The sequence below is a fragment of the Osmerus eperlanus genome, chromosome 5, assembly GCF_963692335.1.
Source record: "Osmerus eperlanus chromosome 5, fOsmEpe2.1, whole genome shotgun sequence".
Lineage (NCBI taxonomy): Eukaryota > Metazoa > Chordata > Actinopteri > Osmeriformes > Osmeridae > Osmerus > Osmerus eperlanus.
Genome location: NC_085022.1, coordinates 6,481,535 through 6,496,188, shown reverse-complemented (window position 1 = coordinate 6,496,188; position 14,654 = coordinate 6,481,535). Strand labels below are relative to the sequence as shown.

General features: G+C 48.1%; 1 protein-coding gene across 2 annotated transcripts; it reads left to right on the top strand.

The window, feature by feature from the left end:
* Positions 1-1,918: 1,918 nt before the first annotated feature.
* On the top strand, positions 1,919-12,419 carry mov10l1 (Mov10 like RNA helicase 1). Of its 2 annotated transcripts, XM_062461450.1 has the most exons (27): positions 1,919-2,060; positions 2,512-2,625; positions 2,819-3,006; positions 3,364-3,523; positions 3,685-3,797; positions 3,978-4,165; positions 4,518-4,655; positions 4,877-5,281; positions 5,533-5,745; positions 5,939-6,053; positions 6,410-6,587; positions 7,259-7,329; positions 7,439-7,530; positions 7,630-7,688; positions 7,940-8,040; positions 8,236-8,305; positions 8,415-8,596; positions 9,038-9,184; positions 9,459-9,580; positions 9,775-9,874; positions 10,142-10,288; positions 10,516-10,689; positions 10,966-11,115; positions 11,279-11,386; positions 11,678-11,818; positions 11,954-12,045; positions 12,192-12,419. In XM_062461450.1, the coding sequence occupies exons 2-27, from the start codon at positions 2,535-2,537 to the stop codon at positions 12,214-12,216; spliced, it is 3,570 nt and encodes a 1,189-aa protein (XP_062317434.1). In that variant the 5' UTR covers positions 1,919-2,060; positions 2,512-2,534; the 3' UTR covers positions 12,217-12,419. The 2 variants fall into 2 exon arrangements, with proteins under 2 accessions (XP_062317434.1, XP_062317433.1); XM_062461449.1 differs by lacking the exons at positions 11,279-11,386; positions 11,678-11,818; positions 11,954-12,045; positions 12,192-12,419 and having other exon boundaries at positions 2,512-2,619; positions 10,966-11,235.
* The last annotated feature ends 2,235 nt before the right edge of the window (positions 12,420-14,654 follow it).

Below are 14,654 nucleotides of genomic sequence, written 5' to 3'. Positions count from 1 at the left end.
TCTGTGTTTTAGCTTTCATTAAAACTGAAAACAGGGTCAGTGGATCATCCAGTTTTAGCAACATAAATGCCAAGATGCGTATCTGATCTGATGCTGACTTGGCCTTATTTGCACTCACTGGCAAATGTTTATTTTTGTGGAAAAACAATATTGAAAATGTTGCCACCTAGTGGACAGAAAGAGGGGTGGGATTTTTCAAACTGGACAATGACAAAAGTCCATCAGGATAAAGTATTTTTTGTTACGCAATTAAAGACTCATATCATTTGCCTGACGCAATATATTTCCAAACATTATATGTCTTTCCGAATAAAAATATATCTCTCTTAACTAGACATTTGATTTACAATACACATAGTCAAAGCTTCTCAGTCAGAGAGCAATGAGTTAACCAAAGACAGACGACCATGACTGCCAATGGCCATGAAAGTAAAACTTCATTCTGGGCAGCACCTGTGGAAACAAAGTCAATGGCTCAAACATGAAAAACATGGATGTTAATCTCTTTATGTTTGTCACAGTCTCCTCTAGGAATGTATTCTTAGGTAGCAACTGAATGACAAGCGCATTTTAGGAATAAAAATAAAAGAAACTCGGATGAGCATTTGTGTTTAGAGATGCCATGGGTCATTGTCATTGTTTTGGAACCAGATAGAAAAAAAAATGTGTAAAAAAATGCTCTCACAACTACTCATATAAAAATAAGATGACATGAAACTTAACACAGGGGCACACTGTCAAGTTTCCTGTTTCTACTTGACCAACAAGTTCTAAAATACATAAATGATCAAATATCTGATACAACCCAATATAGAAAATACCAGAAAAGAATATGAACTGTCCACTATCTGCGATAATATGTTCATTTCTTTTTTTTAAAGCAGTGATCTTTTTTTAGGAATGTTTCAGTCAGGTATTCCGAGCCCCCAGGACACTGGCAGAGGTCACTGGCAATAACAACTTCAAGATCAACAGCACAGTTTGGGCATGTGTCGAGGGCATATAAATAGAATATTTACTATGTGACATAAGAGACAGATCACAGAGAGGGAAGACAACCTGGGAACACCACAGCCTGGTTTGAAATGTCCAAAATAGGTTCTGACACAGAGTAAATATAGCTTAATGAATTCTGGGTTGTTGACTAAAAAGAGGAGTCTGTGGTGATAAAAAAAAGAGGGAACATTTCATACCCATGTCAACAGGTCACTTCATCAGGACTGCATGATTGATGACACACCGTCTCCCCCGCAGAACACCTCATCGTAACCGTCAGATTGTGAGGTAACCTGTCCCTGACATGGAAAGTTGTGTACCTTGCCAAAGTCAGGACCAGGAATAGCCTGTAAAAGGAGGAGGGAGAAGCAAATGGGTGAAGCAGATGTTTTTACCCATTTGTTATTCTTCGCCAACAACTTGGACTTGTTTTTTTTTACATATAGGTTGTTGTATAACATGCTTATAGAATACAGTTTGAAAAATAGTTGTGTCATAGACTTTGTACAGGAGTAGGGTCTGTCAGTCCTTATTTTGTTATAGCCTTAATCTTTTTAAATTTTTATCTTATTTTATAAACTTGTGTATTTATTCAGTGCACCTGAGGAGGATTGCCTCCAATTTCGTTTACAGTGTACAATGACAAAAAAAATATTCTATTCTAGTTTGTTACCAGGGGCCAAGGCCATAATCATAATATATATTGGGGGGGAGGGGGGCGCTACGACAGGCAACCACGCACGCTGTCCGAAATTATCATAAAAATGATTCGTCCCCCCCAATGTTGACTACATGGCTACGGCCTTGCTTGAGATGGTCTACTCTGCATTTACAAATACTTTTAAATTTAATATCTGACTGTTTCTTTAGATCAATGTTAATGTATTAAAACAATGTTGTGAATCAGAAGTGGCGTAATATTTGCTGGAACAAATTTTAAACGCAAGAATTGATTGAAAATGGACTGCGCGCGTTCTCGAGCTTGCTTTTTGGTTTGTCTCGTGCATTTTCAATTCAGACGAGCACACGTGAACATACATGTTCAACTGGTTAACAACGTTAAGGTAAAAATTGGTGCGGACAAGTTCTACTAAAATCTAAAGACTACGATAAAGGTGTCATTCGTATAAGTTTTGCAAGACATTATGTGACGTTAAGTGCACACACATAGTCACATATTGTTGTGGCGTAAATAGCAAGACCTGTCAATCAGAATCTTTCAACCCAATTTTAGTTAGCTAAGTTAGTATGTGTCTCGGAAACTTTTAGCTAGGCAGTATATTTCAAAATTACTGGTTTTAGGGTTTCTAATTATATACATTATAATAGTGAATATTATACGTGTCATATTTCTTTAATGTTTGCAAGATATAGAATGTCGACTTTGAGAGTTTGTATTGACATGGCTAGCTAGCTAGCGAGCTACAACCACGGCAGATGAAACTGACATGCACTATCAACTCAACTAGCTAGAAAGAATATAATTTTTCTTCTCTCTCATCTTTTAATTGCTAGATACCGACTAAGATTTAGCAGAAATGGTAACTGCAGTGCAAAGCTTGATATCCAGGCTGTTTACACCTTTATGGAGGAGGGTGGAGCAAGATGAAGTTGATGTTTTAAGTGCAGGTATGACACCAGTCCAGAGGCCTACTTGATGTGGGATTAACCCACATTGTTCTAGCATTTTTAGGCCTTCTGACAACAAAACGTAACCAAATACCACTCTGTATAACCTGTCCACATAAATATTGTTGGCTTATGATTGAATACAATCACAGACAAAAAAACATGCTCACTTAATAATTGTGCCTTGTGCCAGCTATGGAGGAGATCCGGCATCTGCGAGGCAGTGTGGTGTCCCAGCTGTGCCTAGACTATGGCATGATAGACGACGCTGTCTACTTCACCTCCAAAGAGGTGCTGGGCGGGGTGCCACTGCGGGTTGGGGACAGGGTCAACGGCATAGCGGTACGGGACGGGTCCCACGGAGGATGGCGGGCGCTACGGGTGAGAGCTTCTGGAGCACTGCCAGGTGCCTTTGTCCCTAGATCCTGTTTCCAGTCTGGAGAGGTTATTAAGAAAGTGGTTCGACTCATATTCAGAGGTGTGGTTACTCTGCGATGTGGCTGGTAAATACAAACCGTTCCGTGACCGACCACGGAAATCCTGTTCGAACTTTGCACTTCAGATCCTTGATCTTCTGCTGTATTTTCGATATGCCCCATTTGTACGTGGCTTTAGATTAAAACATTTGCTAAATGAATTAAGTGTCACATGTATGAATCACGGAGAGGAAAGGTATGATAAAGTCACACTTGGGAGTGGAGTAGTTGACTGGCGGCCGGCCACCGTCCCATCGTGCAGGTGGAGAAGAGCGCAGACGCCTGGGAGGATGGGGGCGGAGCCTCCCTGGAGAAGGACTGCAGCAAGCTCCACCCCCTGATTGGCACGGTAACGTCACTGGACCGTGACGGAGGCTTCATCAACCAGACCACCTTCTTCCCTCGCCACGCTCTCTGTGAAGGTGACGCCAACCCGTGGTAGAACTGTGTTCATACTTATGGATCCATAAGTGTGGGAGTTTTCACACAGGCATACTTTTAGTTAGAGACACGCCCATTTCTGTAAGTATTCATGTGCTGCCATGTGGGAGCTTTTATCCTATGCTCTCTGTGTTGGGGTTAGGTTTTGAGCCGATGAAAGGAGACTGGGTCCAGGCCCAGTACTTCATCAGTCCCACACAGTGGAGCACACAGGCCTCCGTGGTGTCCCCTTTGCGCTACCGTCGCCTAGACCAGGTCAGCCCCTCTGCTACAGCCTGAAGAAACCGACCCGCATCCGAATGGGATGTGCACAGCTGTGGCTGTCAGACACGTCCTTGAAACGTGCAGGAGATGCTAGAGAGCCAGGAAACAAATAGTCACTTCAACATCAAAAGGTTTCGTCTGCAGAGAATCAGTGGTCTCCTTTCCCTCCAGGTGCACGTGTCCAGTGTGTTTGGCAGCAGCGGGGTGGTGGAGGACAGCGTGTTCTTCAGCCTGGACTCGGTCATGCTCCCGGCCAACTACCGTCCCTCGCCTGGGGACCTGGTGAGCCTGGTGGTGGTGGAGAGCAGCCAGTCCTTCTACTGCTGGAGGGCTCTCTGCATGGCTCCCAGCGAGCACAGGTAAGCAAGCTTCTGGAGGGTAAGCCTATGCACACACACACACCAGGGGTCCATACAGTACTACTCTACACACTGAACACCACAGAACGTGATCTTGGGTTTGTCCGGATCCCACAAGACGCACTGAATCGGTCTTGTCTGTTATTGCTGAATTGGAAGCGTTTTGGGGATTTGAATGTCAGATCATTTGTGGCTACCAAATACAGACCGTCCATTTACCCTGACCATGAAATACTGCTGTACTTTCTGTATGTTATGTAGTAACTATTTGTTCCGTACCTCTCTTTGGATCAAAACATCTGCTAAATCAATGAAATATAATGTAGTGATGGGTAATTCTTTTGCCCAATAGTGTCAACGCTTTAAGCTTGGAGCCTGAGGCAGAGATCAAGAACCTGCTAGAAGACAAGGGGGGGCTGGAGGTCACCAACAACACCCACTTTGGGGCTCTGATGCTGGGAGAGACCAGAGAGCTGGTGTTCTGGATACAGTGAGTTAGCCTTGGCTTCTCTGTATTTCATATATATATATTATATGAAAGTTATATATATATTAAGTTATATATATATATAACTTGCAAAATAGCAGGGTGTTCAAATACTTATTTTCCTCACTGTATATATTTGTATATATATATTTGTATATATATATACAAGAATGGGGAAGTAAGCATTCTCCTTTTACCCTAATTTCATTAATCTTTCTTGACAGGAACAAAGGGTCAACAGCTCACCTTCTAAAGTGTTGTGAGTTAGGAGGTTGGGACTCTGAGGAACAGTTCACCTTGAGCCCTGTGAAAAAGCCCAACTCTCCGGAGCTGAAGGAATGTGTTCAACCGAAGCCTAACATCACACTGAGCCTCTATGGGAGCTTCCAGGGCTCTCCACACACTTACCTGCCCAGAATACTCAAGCCCTTGCTGGGGCCTGCCCTCTACCCGTTGGCCAGGCTTCCGGGGCCTACTGAGCAAGCCAGTGGGGATGGGAGGCAGGAAGACGAGATTGATGGCGATATAACAGAAAAGAAAGTTCATGACCCTGCTGTAAGGACAGAGGAGAGAGAGGTGGAGATTGCACCAGGGGAGAGGCAGCCTGTCAAAGTGGGCTGCAGAGCCAAGTAGGTCCCAGTCAACGCCTCCTATTAATCTTACGTACACATAGTGCCTGTTTAGATCTCTGGCGGATTATAATGACGGCAGAAGTAACCCATAACCTTTCCTACATCTCTTGTTATGATGTTCTCCAACAAGCATTTGAACGCCAGCGGTCGATTGTAAATCTCAAGTTCAAATGTCCTCCCCCTCTCGTACGTTGCTTTGGATGAAAGCGTCGGCTAAATGCGTTCACGTCGCCGTGCCTCCCGTGCAGGAACCTGGGCAGCTGCGCCGAGCTGCTGCTGCTGCACTTCTCCTCCTTCACCATCGGGCGGCGCCTGGAGGTCACGGTGGGGAGCGTGGAGGAGAGCCTGATTCAGCCCAGCGCCCCCTACAGCTCTGCCCTCGCCAGCCCTCCACAGCCCGCGCTGCCCACGCAGGCCGCCCATGTGGTCACTGTTACAGCCGGACCTGGTCACACTCACAGGTGACCTACAGAAACTTGACTGGGGACACACAATACTAGTTTTACTACTTTCCTACTTTTTATTCGAAACGACGACACCGTTTCACTTCATTCGATCCTATTTTGTCACAAGATCAGGTCATTCGTGTCTCGACGAATCCGTCTCCAGCCTTTTATTCCCAGAGTCCAAATCTGCCATTGTGTGCTTTGACAGGCCTTTGAAGCGTCACCTGCCCAACTTCCTGGGTTCCTACCCTGTGCCCCAGTGTCTGAGAGACTGTGTGGAGGACCAGCGGGATGTGCTGGTGGCTCAGCCCTGTCTGGGAGAGGTAAGCCCCGTGCACTACTCACTCTGCCTTTACGCACTGTTTGGATCAAAAGCCTTTGCTAATTGAACAAAGTGTCATGTAACCCAGCCACGCAGAAACAACTGATCTTCGACATTCGGTGATGTGAACGAGTTGTCGTTTATCCCAAGAGTTCCTGTGACATCTTGGCACCCACTTCCACATTCCCCCACCCAGACTCTCTAACTATTTTTTTTTCCCCCTCTTTCTCTTGTCCAACCCCTCCTGTCTTTGCCACTGTCCTCCTTTCCCTGCCATGCCCTGGCCTGACGTGTTTTCTTCCGCCTCACCACCACCACCACCACCTCCTCCCATGGTTCTCCCCTTCTCCCTCCCAGACCCTGTCCCGTTTCAACGCGCGCGAGCGCTTCTCCACCCTGCTGTGGCTGGAGGAGCTGCAGGCTGAGCACGAGCTCCGCGATTTCCACCTCACCGGCGCCCTCCTGAGGAGAGGAGCCGTCTACCTGCACCTGGAGGTGCTGGGGCTGGCGGAGGGCAGGCCCAGTCTCTTCATAGGTCTGTGGCCCGCGCTGCAGTTTACATTTTCACTGTGTTCATAGGCTGTGTTTTTAGTCATTTGTATTCAACATGGGAACCTACTTCCTGAGCAGATGGTACACACACTTTCACATTTCTATTTTATTCATGTAGCAGAGGCTTTCATCCAAAGCGACATACAAATAGTGCATGTATAAAGTACTGCGGCAGATTCAATATCAGAAGTGCATAGTTCTAACGGTATTCATGTAGTCAGAGACGAGGAACGGTCTGTGTTTACTAGCCACGGTGTATCTTGGTTAGCAGGCACGGTGAACAATACTAATATCTTGTGTACAGTGCAGCAATAATGTCTTATCATAAGTGCAACATTCTCATTTCATGGGTGCAGTCTCTTGTCATATCCAGGATCTCCAGCTCACGTTAGCGCCACTGATAAGCGCATGCGAATCGTTTAGCATTTACCTTGAGTGGCTACGTTAATGTTTGTCTCTTAAAGATAAGCTCATGCTAATAGTTAGCTTTGCCTTCAATAGCTAAACTAATGTTAATGGGTGCCTTCAGATGCTAAGCAAGTGGTTACCTTTGAGCTAATGCTAATGGCTACATACTTGTAAGCCTGTTTAGTAATGGAGACTAATTGTTGAATCAATTTTGATGTGGGTGTGGGTGTTGTGTCTCCTCTCCAGGTGACAGAGTGTCATTGAAGAAGTGGCTTCCGGGAGGCGTGGTAATGGATTACATTAGTTATGTTACAGAGGTACTGGAAAATATATTGGATCTTTTTTTTTCCTGGCTTGTTGCTGCTTTGCTCTGCTTTGTCCCTATTGTACAACCTTTTTTCAAAACCCTTCTGTTGTTGAGTGCAGATCCATGATGAGGATGTGAGCCTGAGAGTGGATAAGGAGTTCCACCGCACTTATCTAGGAGAGCCTTTAGACGTGGAGTTCACCTTTAACAGGTACGTGTGTGTCGGGGAGCGTCTTTCGTTGTTGCAGGTTATATTTTTGTCACGTGGTCTGCATATGTTGTGGTCCTTCAGCTACTGTTTCCTGTGCAGGTTGACCATGAGGAGATGTCACCTTGCAGTCAACCAGACCAAGAACTTTGGAGAGAATGGTGCGCCAGGGTTACACTGGGTTTAAATAAGATTCTCACTCCTGTTTCCCCCCCCCCCCCCCCCCCAAAAAAGAAAAAGTAGAATAACATTACAGGTGTGATTTGAACCTGCAACCTGTTGATCAATCAGTCAAGTACTCTAACCACTGAGCTCTGTCCTCCTTGTTCACTTCGAGTTCTCTTTAGCTGCTTGGTCTGCCTGGTCTCTCCAGAGCCAGAGTGACGATGCTCTCTCCCCTCCCTGTGTCCAGTGTTCTTCCCCAGGTCAGTCATTGTTCAGGCCCCTCAGTGGAGAGGAGAGTGGGGGCCGGAGGAGACCAACACAGAGGACCAAATTCTCACCAACCCCGAGGTGAGTGAGTTCACAGGTGGACGGTGCATGGAACAGACACCCCCACCAACACGCCTAGGGAGTGGAGCAGGGAAAGGGCTTGGTGTGGAGGCCTCTGACGGCTGCTCTGAGAGAGCTGGAGACTGACCGGCATGGGCAAGACAGCCGACGGTAAAACCTTGCCCGACTGTCCTACGTTCCATCTCCCTCATGCAGGGAACGCCCGGCGAAAACGCGGAGGAGGTCCCTGTCGACATGACGTCCAAGGCCACTCAGACCAAACCAGGTGACCAGCCTGTCCTCACAACTCCAGCCCCACAGATGTACTCCCCCGTGCCAGTCACTGACCCTCCCACAGCATGCAGTGCCCTGACCAGGCCCGTGTGTTCTCCTAGACTCAGGCCAGAAGTCCATAACCATCCCCAAGCCAGGCCAGTTCTTCAACCGCCACCTCAACCCCTCTCAGAAGGAAGCGGTGGAGAGGATCCTGTCTGGGGAATGTCGGCCCACGCCCTACATCCTGTTTGGACCTCCTGGCACGGGGAAAACGATCACACTCGTAGAGGCTATACTGCAGGTAGGAACACTCCCTGTAGTGCGGCCACCATGGGAATTCTGCTCCAAGTTGTAATTCTGCCGTTTTTTATGTATTTGTGAAATATAATTAGTGGTGTTTAATCTGGAGCTCTTTCAAAGTACAAAAAGCTGCTGCTAGTCTGTCCCCTGCGTACGCACTGTGGTAAAGGGATTGAGATGTTATTGTTGCACTGTAGCATTGCTTTAGTTCACCCTGTCTGGCAGCTGACCTGTGGTTACTTTGCCATGTGGTTGGCAAATTACAGACTACCGTGACTACCGTCAACGGACTGTCAAACACTCGTAACACTAAACTATGCACTTCTGATCCTCGATCTCCTGCCGTACTTTCTAGACGCACCACTTGTTTGTCTCTTTGGATCAAAGCGCTGTGATTATGGTGTCAGTTGTACGTGAGTGTCCTGGGTGTGTCCGGTCCCAGGTGTACCACCGTCTGCCCTCGAGCCGGGTCCTGGTGTGCACGCCCTCCAACAGCGCGGCCGACCTCATCTGCGTCCGTCTCCATGACAGCGGCTTCCTGCACGCCGCCAGCCTGGCTCGCGTCAACGCCTCCTGCAGGCAGGAAGAGGTAGTTGCAAAGCCAGTGTGAAATGCATCGTGGGGTTTGTAGTCTCAACCCTGGCGTGACTGATGTTTTCAGTCCCCAGCGCGAGATGTTGGTGTTGTTGCACTGTGCCGGTTAAATACAGACCGTTCCTTGACTCTGACCAGCAAAATACTGTTAGAACTGTGCACTTCTGATCCATGATCTTCTGGTGTACTTTCTATATGTATTATTTGTACGTCGCTTTGGATAAAAGCGCCTGCAAATAAATCAAATGTAAAGCGAATATTTGTCCCAGTCCATGTCAGATGTGCTGAAGCAGTACTCGAGGGCAGGCGAGGACATCCGTCACGCGTCCTTCCACAGGATCGTGGTCAGCACCTGCTCCAGCGCCGGAATGTTCTACCAAATAGGACTCCAGTAAGGACAGTTCTGACGGAGAGCTAGCTCAGATTACTACCACTATTATTGTCAATATTCCTCTGTAAAGCATCTTTGGGTTTGAAAAAAGGAGCTATATAAATGTTGTTGTTTGTTATTATTTTTATTATAATTAGTAGTATTAGTTTTGGGCAGTGAAGTTGTTGTAAAGCTGTGGTCCTGTGTTTCCCCAGGGTGGGTCACTTCACCCATGTGTTTCTGGACGAGTCGGGTCAGGCCACAGAGCCCGAAGCCCTCATCCCCATGGGTCTGGTGTCAGAGAGAGATGGGCAGGTCTGGAACACATACACACAGACCTTCAGCACCTCTGGTCACCACTGTGTTTGATGTTGTACTCATCAGGAACACTTCTGATCCTTGATCTTCTGCTGTACTTTGTAGATGCATATTTAGTGTGACGCTTTAGATAGAAGCGTCCGTTAAATAAGTGAAAATGTAATTGGAAAGTGTCAAACAACATTACCGTGACTGTAAAGACCAGCCCTAGCCCTGTTCCATGCTCTCGTAGTGATGTAAAGTTACTGCTGCTCCACCTTCTAGATCATTCTGGCTGGAGACCCTTGCCAGCTGGGCCCCGTGGTGAAGTCCAAACTGGCGTCAGCGTTCGGTCTGGGGGTGTCTCTGCTGGAGAGACTGATGGCCAACCCACTGTACTCTCGAAAGGAGTGTGGATACAACCCAATGCTGGTGAAGACACACTGTTACATCCATTTACCATATACCCAGAAATACACATACCAGAGATGTATACCATATGCCAAATATCCACAGATTAAATTCTTAATGAAATAAACTATTTTATGGATGACTACATTAAGTGAATTATAGTTAAAATAGCCCTCAAATGAAATTAGGGGATCTGTTATGTTTGAGTGATGCACTACCATGATGTTGGTACTGCCTCCATCTCCCAGGTCACCAAGCTGGTATACAACTACCGTTCCCATGAGGCCTTGCTGGCGTTGCCCTCCAGAATGTTCTACGAAGGCGAGCTGTGTGTGCGGTCCCAGAGGGCTGTGGTGGACTCCCTCTGCCACTGGACTCACCTGCCCACCAAAGGCTTCCCCCTTCTCTTTCACGGTGTCAGGGTAGGTAGCTGGCAGGTGGTCTCCCTCCCTCTGTCCTCTCGCTCCGTCTTTGTTTTCAGACATCTCTCAGGCCTAGCTACAGGCCAGACGTACACCAGCAACACCACATCCTGAATCACCACTACCTCTTTCTCATCTCGCTTATCTCCTCGTCCTCTGCTTCTTCTCTCTCCTTCTTGGTCTTTCCTTCTCTCTCCGTCTCTCCTTCTCGGTCTTTCCTTCTCTCTCCGTCTCTCCTTCTCGGTCTTTCCTTCTCTCTCTCTCATTGTGTCTCAGGGCATGGAGATGAGAGAGGGCAGGAACCCGTCGTGGTTCAACCCAGGGGAGGCCGTGCAGGTGATGCTGTACTGCTGCCAGCTGGCCAAGAAGCTCTACAACCCTGTGAACGCCTCGGACATTGGCATCATCGCCCCCTACAAGAAGCAGGCAAGAATACCTCACCGACTTTCCAGGACCGCCAACAGGAGTGCATTCCTCACTCTTCAGCGCTGCGCTGGTACCAGTGTGTATACTAGTGTAGTACACGGGTAGTTTGTGTCCTAGCCTAGCCTTCTGTGTTTGCTCTCCCCCCCCCCACACACATCTCCAGGTGGAAAAGATCCGAGTGTTGCTGCACGGGGTGGGTCTGTCTGACATCAAGGTGGGCTCGGTGGAGGAGTTCCAGGGACAGGAGTTCCTGGTCATCATCCTCTCCACGGTACACACACACACACACCCGGCCTCTCACATACACACCCCTCTCCCACACACACGCACGTGTAAGTGTTGCTCACGTCCACATCGTGGAGGCGGTGTTTCATTATGAGTGTGGCTGTGGCTTAAGTACTGTATGTGACGGCACATGACATTTGCTTAACACTGGATAACAACTCTGGATAAGAGCGTCTGCTAAATGACTAAATGTAATGTAACAGCAGGATATGTCATTCCTCCCCCCCCCCCCCCCCCCCCCCCGTCTGATGTGAGCGTGTGACGTCTCCCTGTCTAGGTGAGGTCTAGTGAGGCCGTGAAGGACGATGACGTCCAGAGTGTGCTTGGTTTCCTGACCAACCCCAAGCGCTTCAATGTGGCCATCACACGGCCCAAAGCCCTGCTCATCGTAGTGGGGAACCCACACATCCTCATCAAGGTGAGACGTGTACACGCGCACGCACGCACCCACCCCGGCTCTCTCACACACACGCGCGCCGAAATCTTTCCCAAGTCTTTGCCTATACTGAATGTTATAGTGTAGGCTAAATGAAAGCTGTGTGTGTTTGTGTAGGATGCATGCTTCAGTGCTCTCCTACAGTACTCCTTTGACAATGGGGCTTTAGTGGGCTGCGACCCCCCTCCCTCTCTGAGGACTTCACACAGGTATGCCAGATGGTCTGGGTGCTCCCAGAGCGGCCCAGACACAAACACACGCGCACACAGCTCCGGTATACAGCAGCGTCTGTGGCTGCGGTATGAAGCGCAACATCGGGGTTCACGCTGGCTCCTTTCTTTCCTTTCCTGTCCAGAGCTGCAAATGAGAAGAACTCCTAAGAGAGAGAGAGAGAGACACCCTCACCAAGCCAACCAACAGTCCTTCTTGTTCTTCCATCTTTACTTTACCGTGGCTTTTTCCCCATTGGTCCTGCACAGAGACGACATCACACGACTACGTTTCTTCGAACTGTGTGAGAATGCTTCGATTGTAGATATCATGTTGTCCACTGGGTGGCGGAAATAAAGATGGCTAGACGGCCTCTGTGCAAGAGTGTGCTTTCAATTGCTAATGGGAGCATAATGTGTACAAAGAACCCAGGATTAGTCCAGAAGGATGAATGCATCTGAGCTGCTGAGCTATATTATTAGTATGAGAGTAAATTAAACAAGTGGTATTCCATTTGGAAAGGGCACACACATCTGTTGTTGATGTTGCGTGTCCCTCTCCAGAGCCACGTGGACCTCGAGGGCCAGGGAGGGTGGGAAGGGGGAGGGGGTGATGTCTGAAACACCTTGGTGGGGTACGCTGCGTCTGGGCGCAGGCCCCCAGACTGGATGTGACAACTGAGTGCTAGTGACAGTCTGAGCCGGGGCTGTCAGGACTGCTGGAGCCCAACGGAGAGGAGGGAGAAGGGGGGTGGGGGGGTATTGTATCATTCACTCGATGGTGGCTAATGAGGAGGGAGGAGACGGCTTTTATCTGCATGTACCATGCCCCCCCCCCCCCCCCCCCCCACAAACACACACACCTATGTCTTTGATGTAGGCCCCAGGTGACATATGGCTGTGATTCATAGCTGGTTGTTGTGGCTCGTATGTTAGCATCCGCGTGGCTTTAAGGTTCACATCCAGGTTGTCTTTTCAGTACAACTGCGTGAATACAGGACTTCAGAGTTTGATTGACCTCATCACAATGTCGATTGAATTAGCAGACACTTTCTATGGGGTGGTACGGTCACCAGAGAGCCACCACACTCACTGACGCTTTCTCCTTGACACAGTTTGTGGCGTTGTGTGAATAAATATGAATCTGAATACAAATGTTTGTGGTTCAGTATCGTTGAATAGATCCCCGGATTTGACTGGGTCTTTGCCTAGAGCAGACAGCCCTGGACACACAGGTGCCCCGGCCACAGTAGTCTGTAATGGAGGCTAGGGCAGGCCACACATTACCAACACAAACCCAGCGTCTACAGCAGGGCAGGGGGGCCATTAGGCAGAGAAAACAACTCCCTCTGAGGTGATGGTAGGGGGGAGCTAGTTAAACGTGTGGCCCCATTGTTCTCCCAAATTGGTCTGCGGCTCTAATTGCCCAGTTAGGCCCCTCTCCGTAGCTCTCCCTGGCTCTCCCCGTCTCCCCCCAGACCCGGGCTGTAAAGGCAGGCAGCGAGACTGGGGCCGCTGGAGAGCTGGCAGCAGACAGGACTGAAGGGAGAAGGGCCAGCCAGACGGGAGGGGGGTTCTCAGGGCTGGCATGGTGCGTCTGCAGCCCCTCAGCCTTCTGTGGGAGTCCAGGCTCTCACACACTCTCCAGATCCCCCTCAGGCACATGACAAAGATACACATCTAAACATGGAGACAGACGGAATCCGTGGAGCTCCGTCGAGGTACCGTAGTGTCCCGCTGCTGAGTCACCTTGAGGTGATGGGATTCGCTAGAGACAGAAGGGGGGGAAGCCAAAGCCAGACATGTTATTAGTAGCTGCGCCTGGATCAGGAGTGTGACAGAGCTCAGACGGGACAATCGGGCTGCAAGTGTTTGTTGAAAACATGTTTGTTAAAAAAAAAGAAAACGCTGTCAAATTACGTTTTCTGTTGTTGTTTTCTAGGTGTGTTTTCTTTTCTTACGTTTTATGAATTAAAAGGCCTTAATTGTCTTTTCCTTTACATTAGCGATGTGGTGTTGAAAGACTGAAATAGACGCAAACACGTTTATCGTGAATTACTTTTTCATTGCAGTAAATCAAGTGAACATGATCCTCAGACACTGGCAAAGCATTCCCTTATGAGCAGGCTTGTTGAAATTCAAATATCTTAAAAGCTCATCTAACAAATGAAGCCAAGCACAAATCACTCCCAGACACAAGACCCTCAACATCATACTTTATAGCCAATTGTGTCTGTCTGTAGGCTGTTAAGACTACCAGATAGTCTTGTATACAGGTCAACAGCATTTAGCATTTGAATATGGCAGAGCTTGTGTCACATCAAAGCCAGGTGAGGTTGAGACACTGCTCTGCTAATGAGAGCTACGCTCGGATTTCTTCTGAGGAAACCTGCAAATGAGCAGCCAGTGGGACATGAAAGAGACTAAAGTTGGAGCAGACTGCTTGTCTGTCTGCACACAACCCCTAAAAGTAAACCTTCCCACAAAGCACATCTTCATCAGTCACAAAGATTGTTACTGTTGGTAGACAACCTGCCGAGAATCCTGAATCAGTTCAATCACGTTTTTCAAGTCTTTTGAGGAATTGTTTAGTAGAGTATATCCTCAAG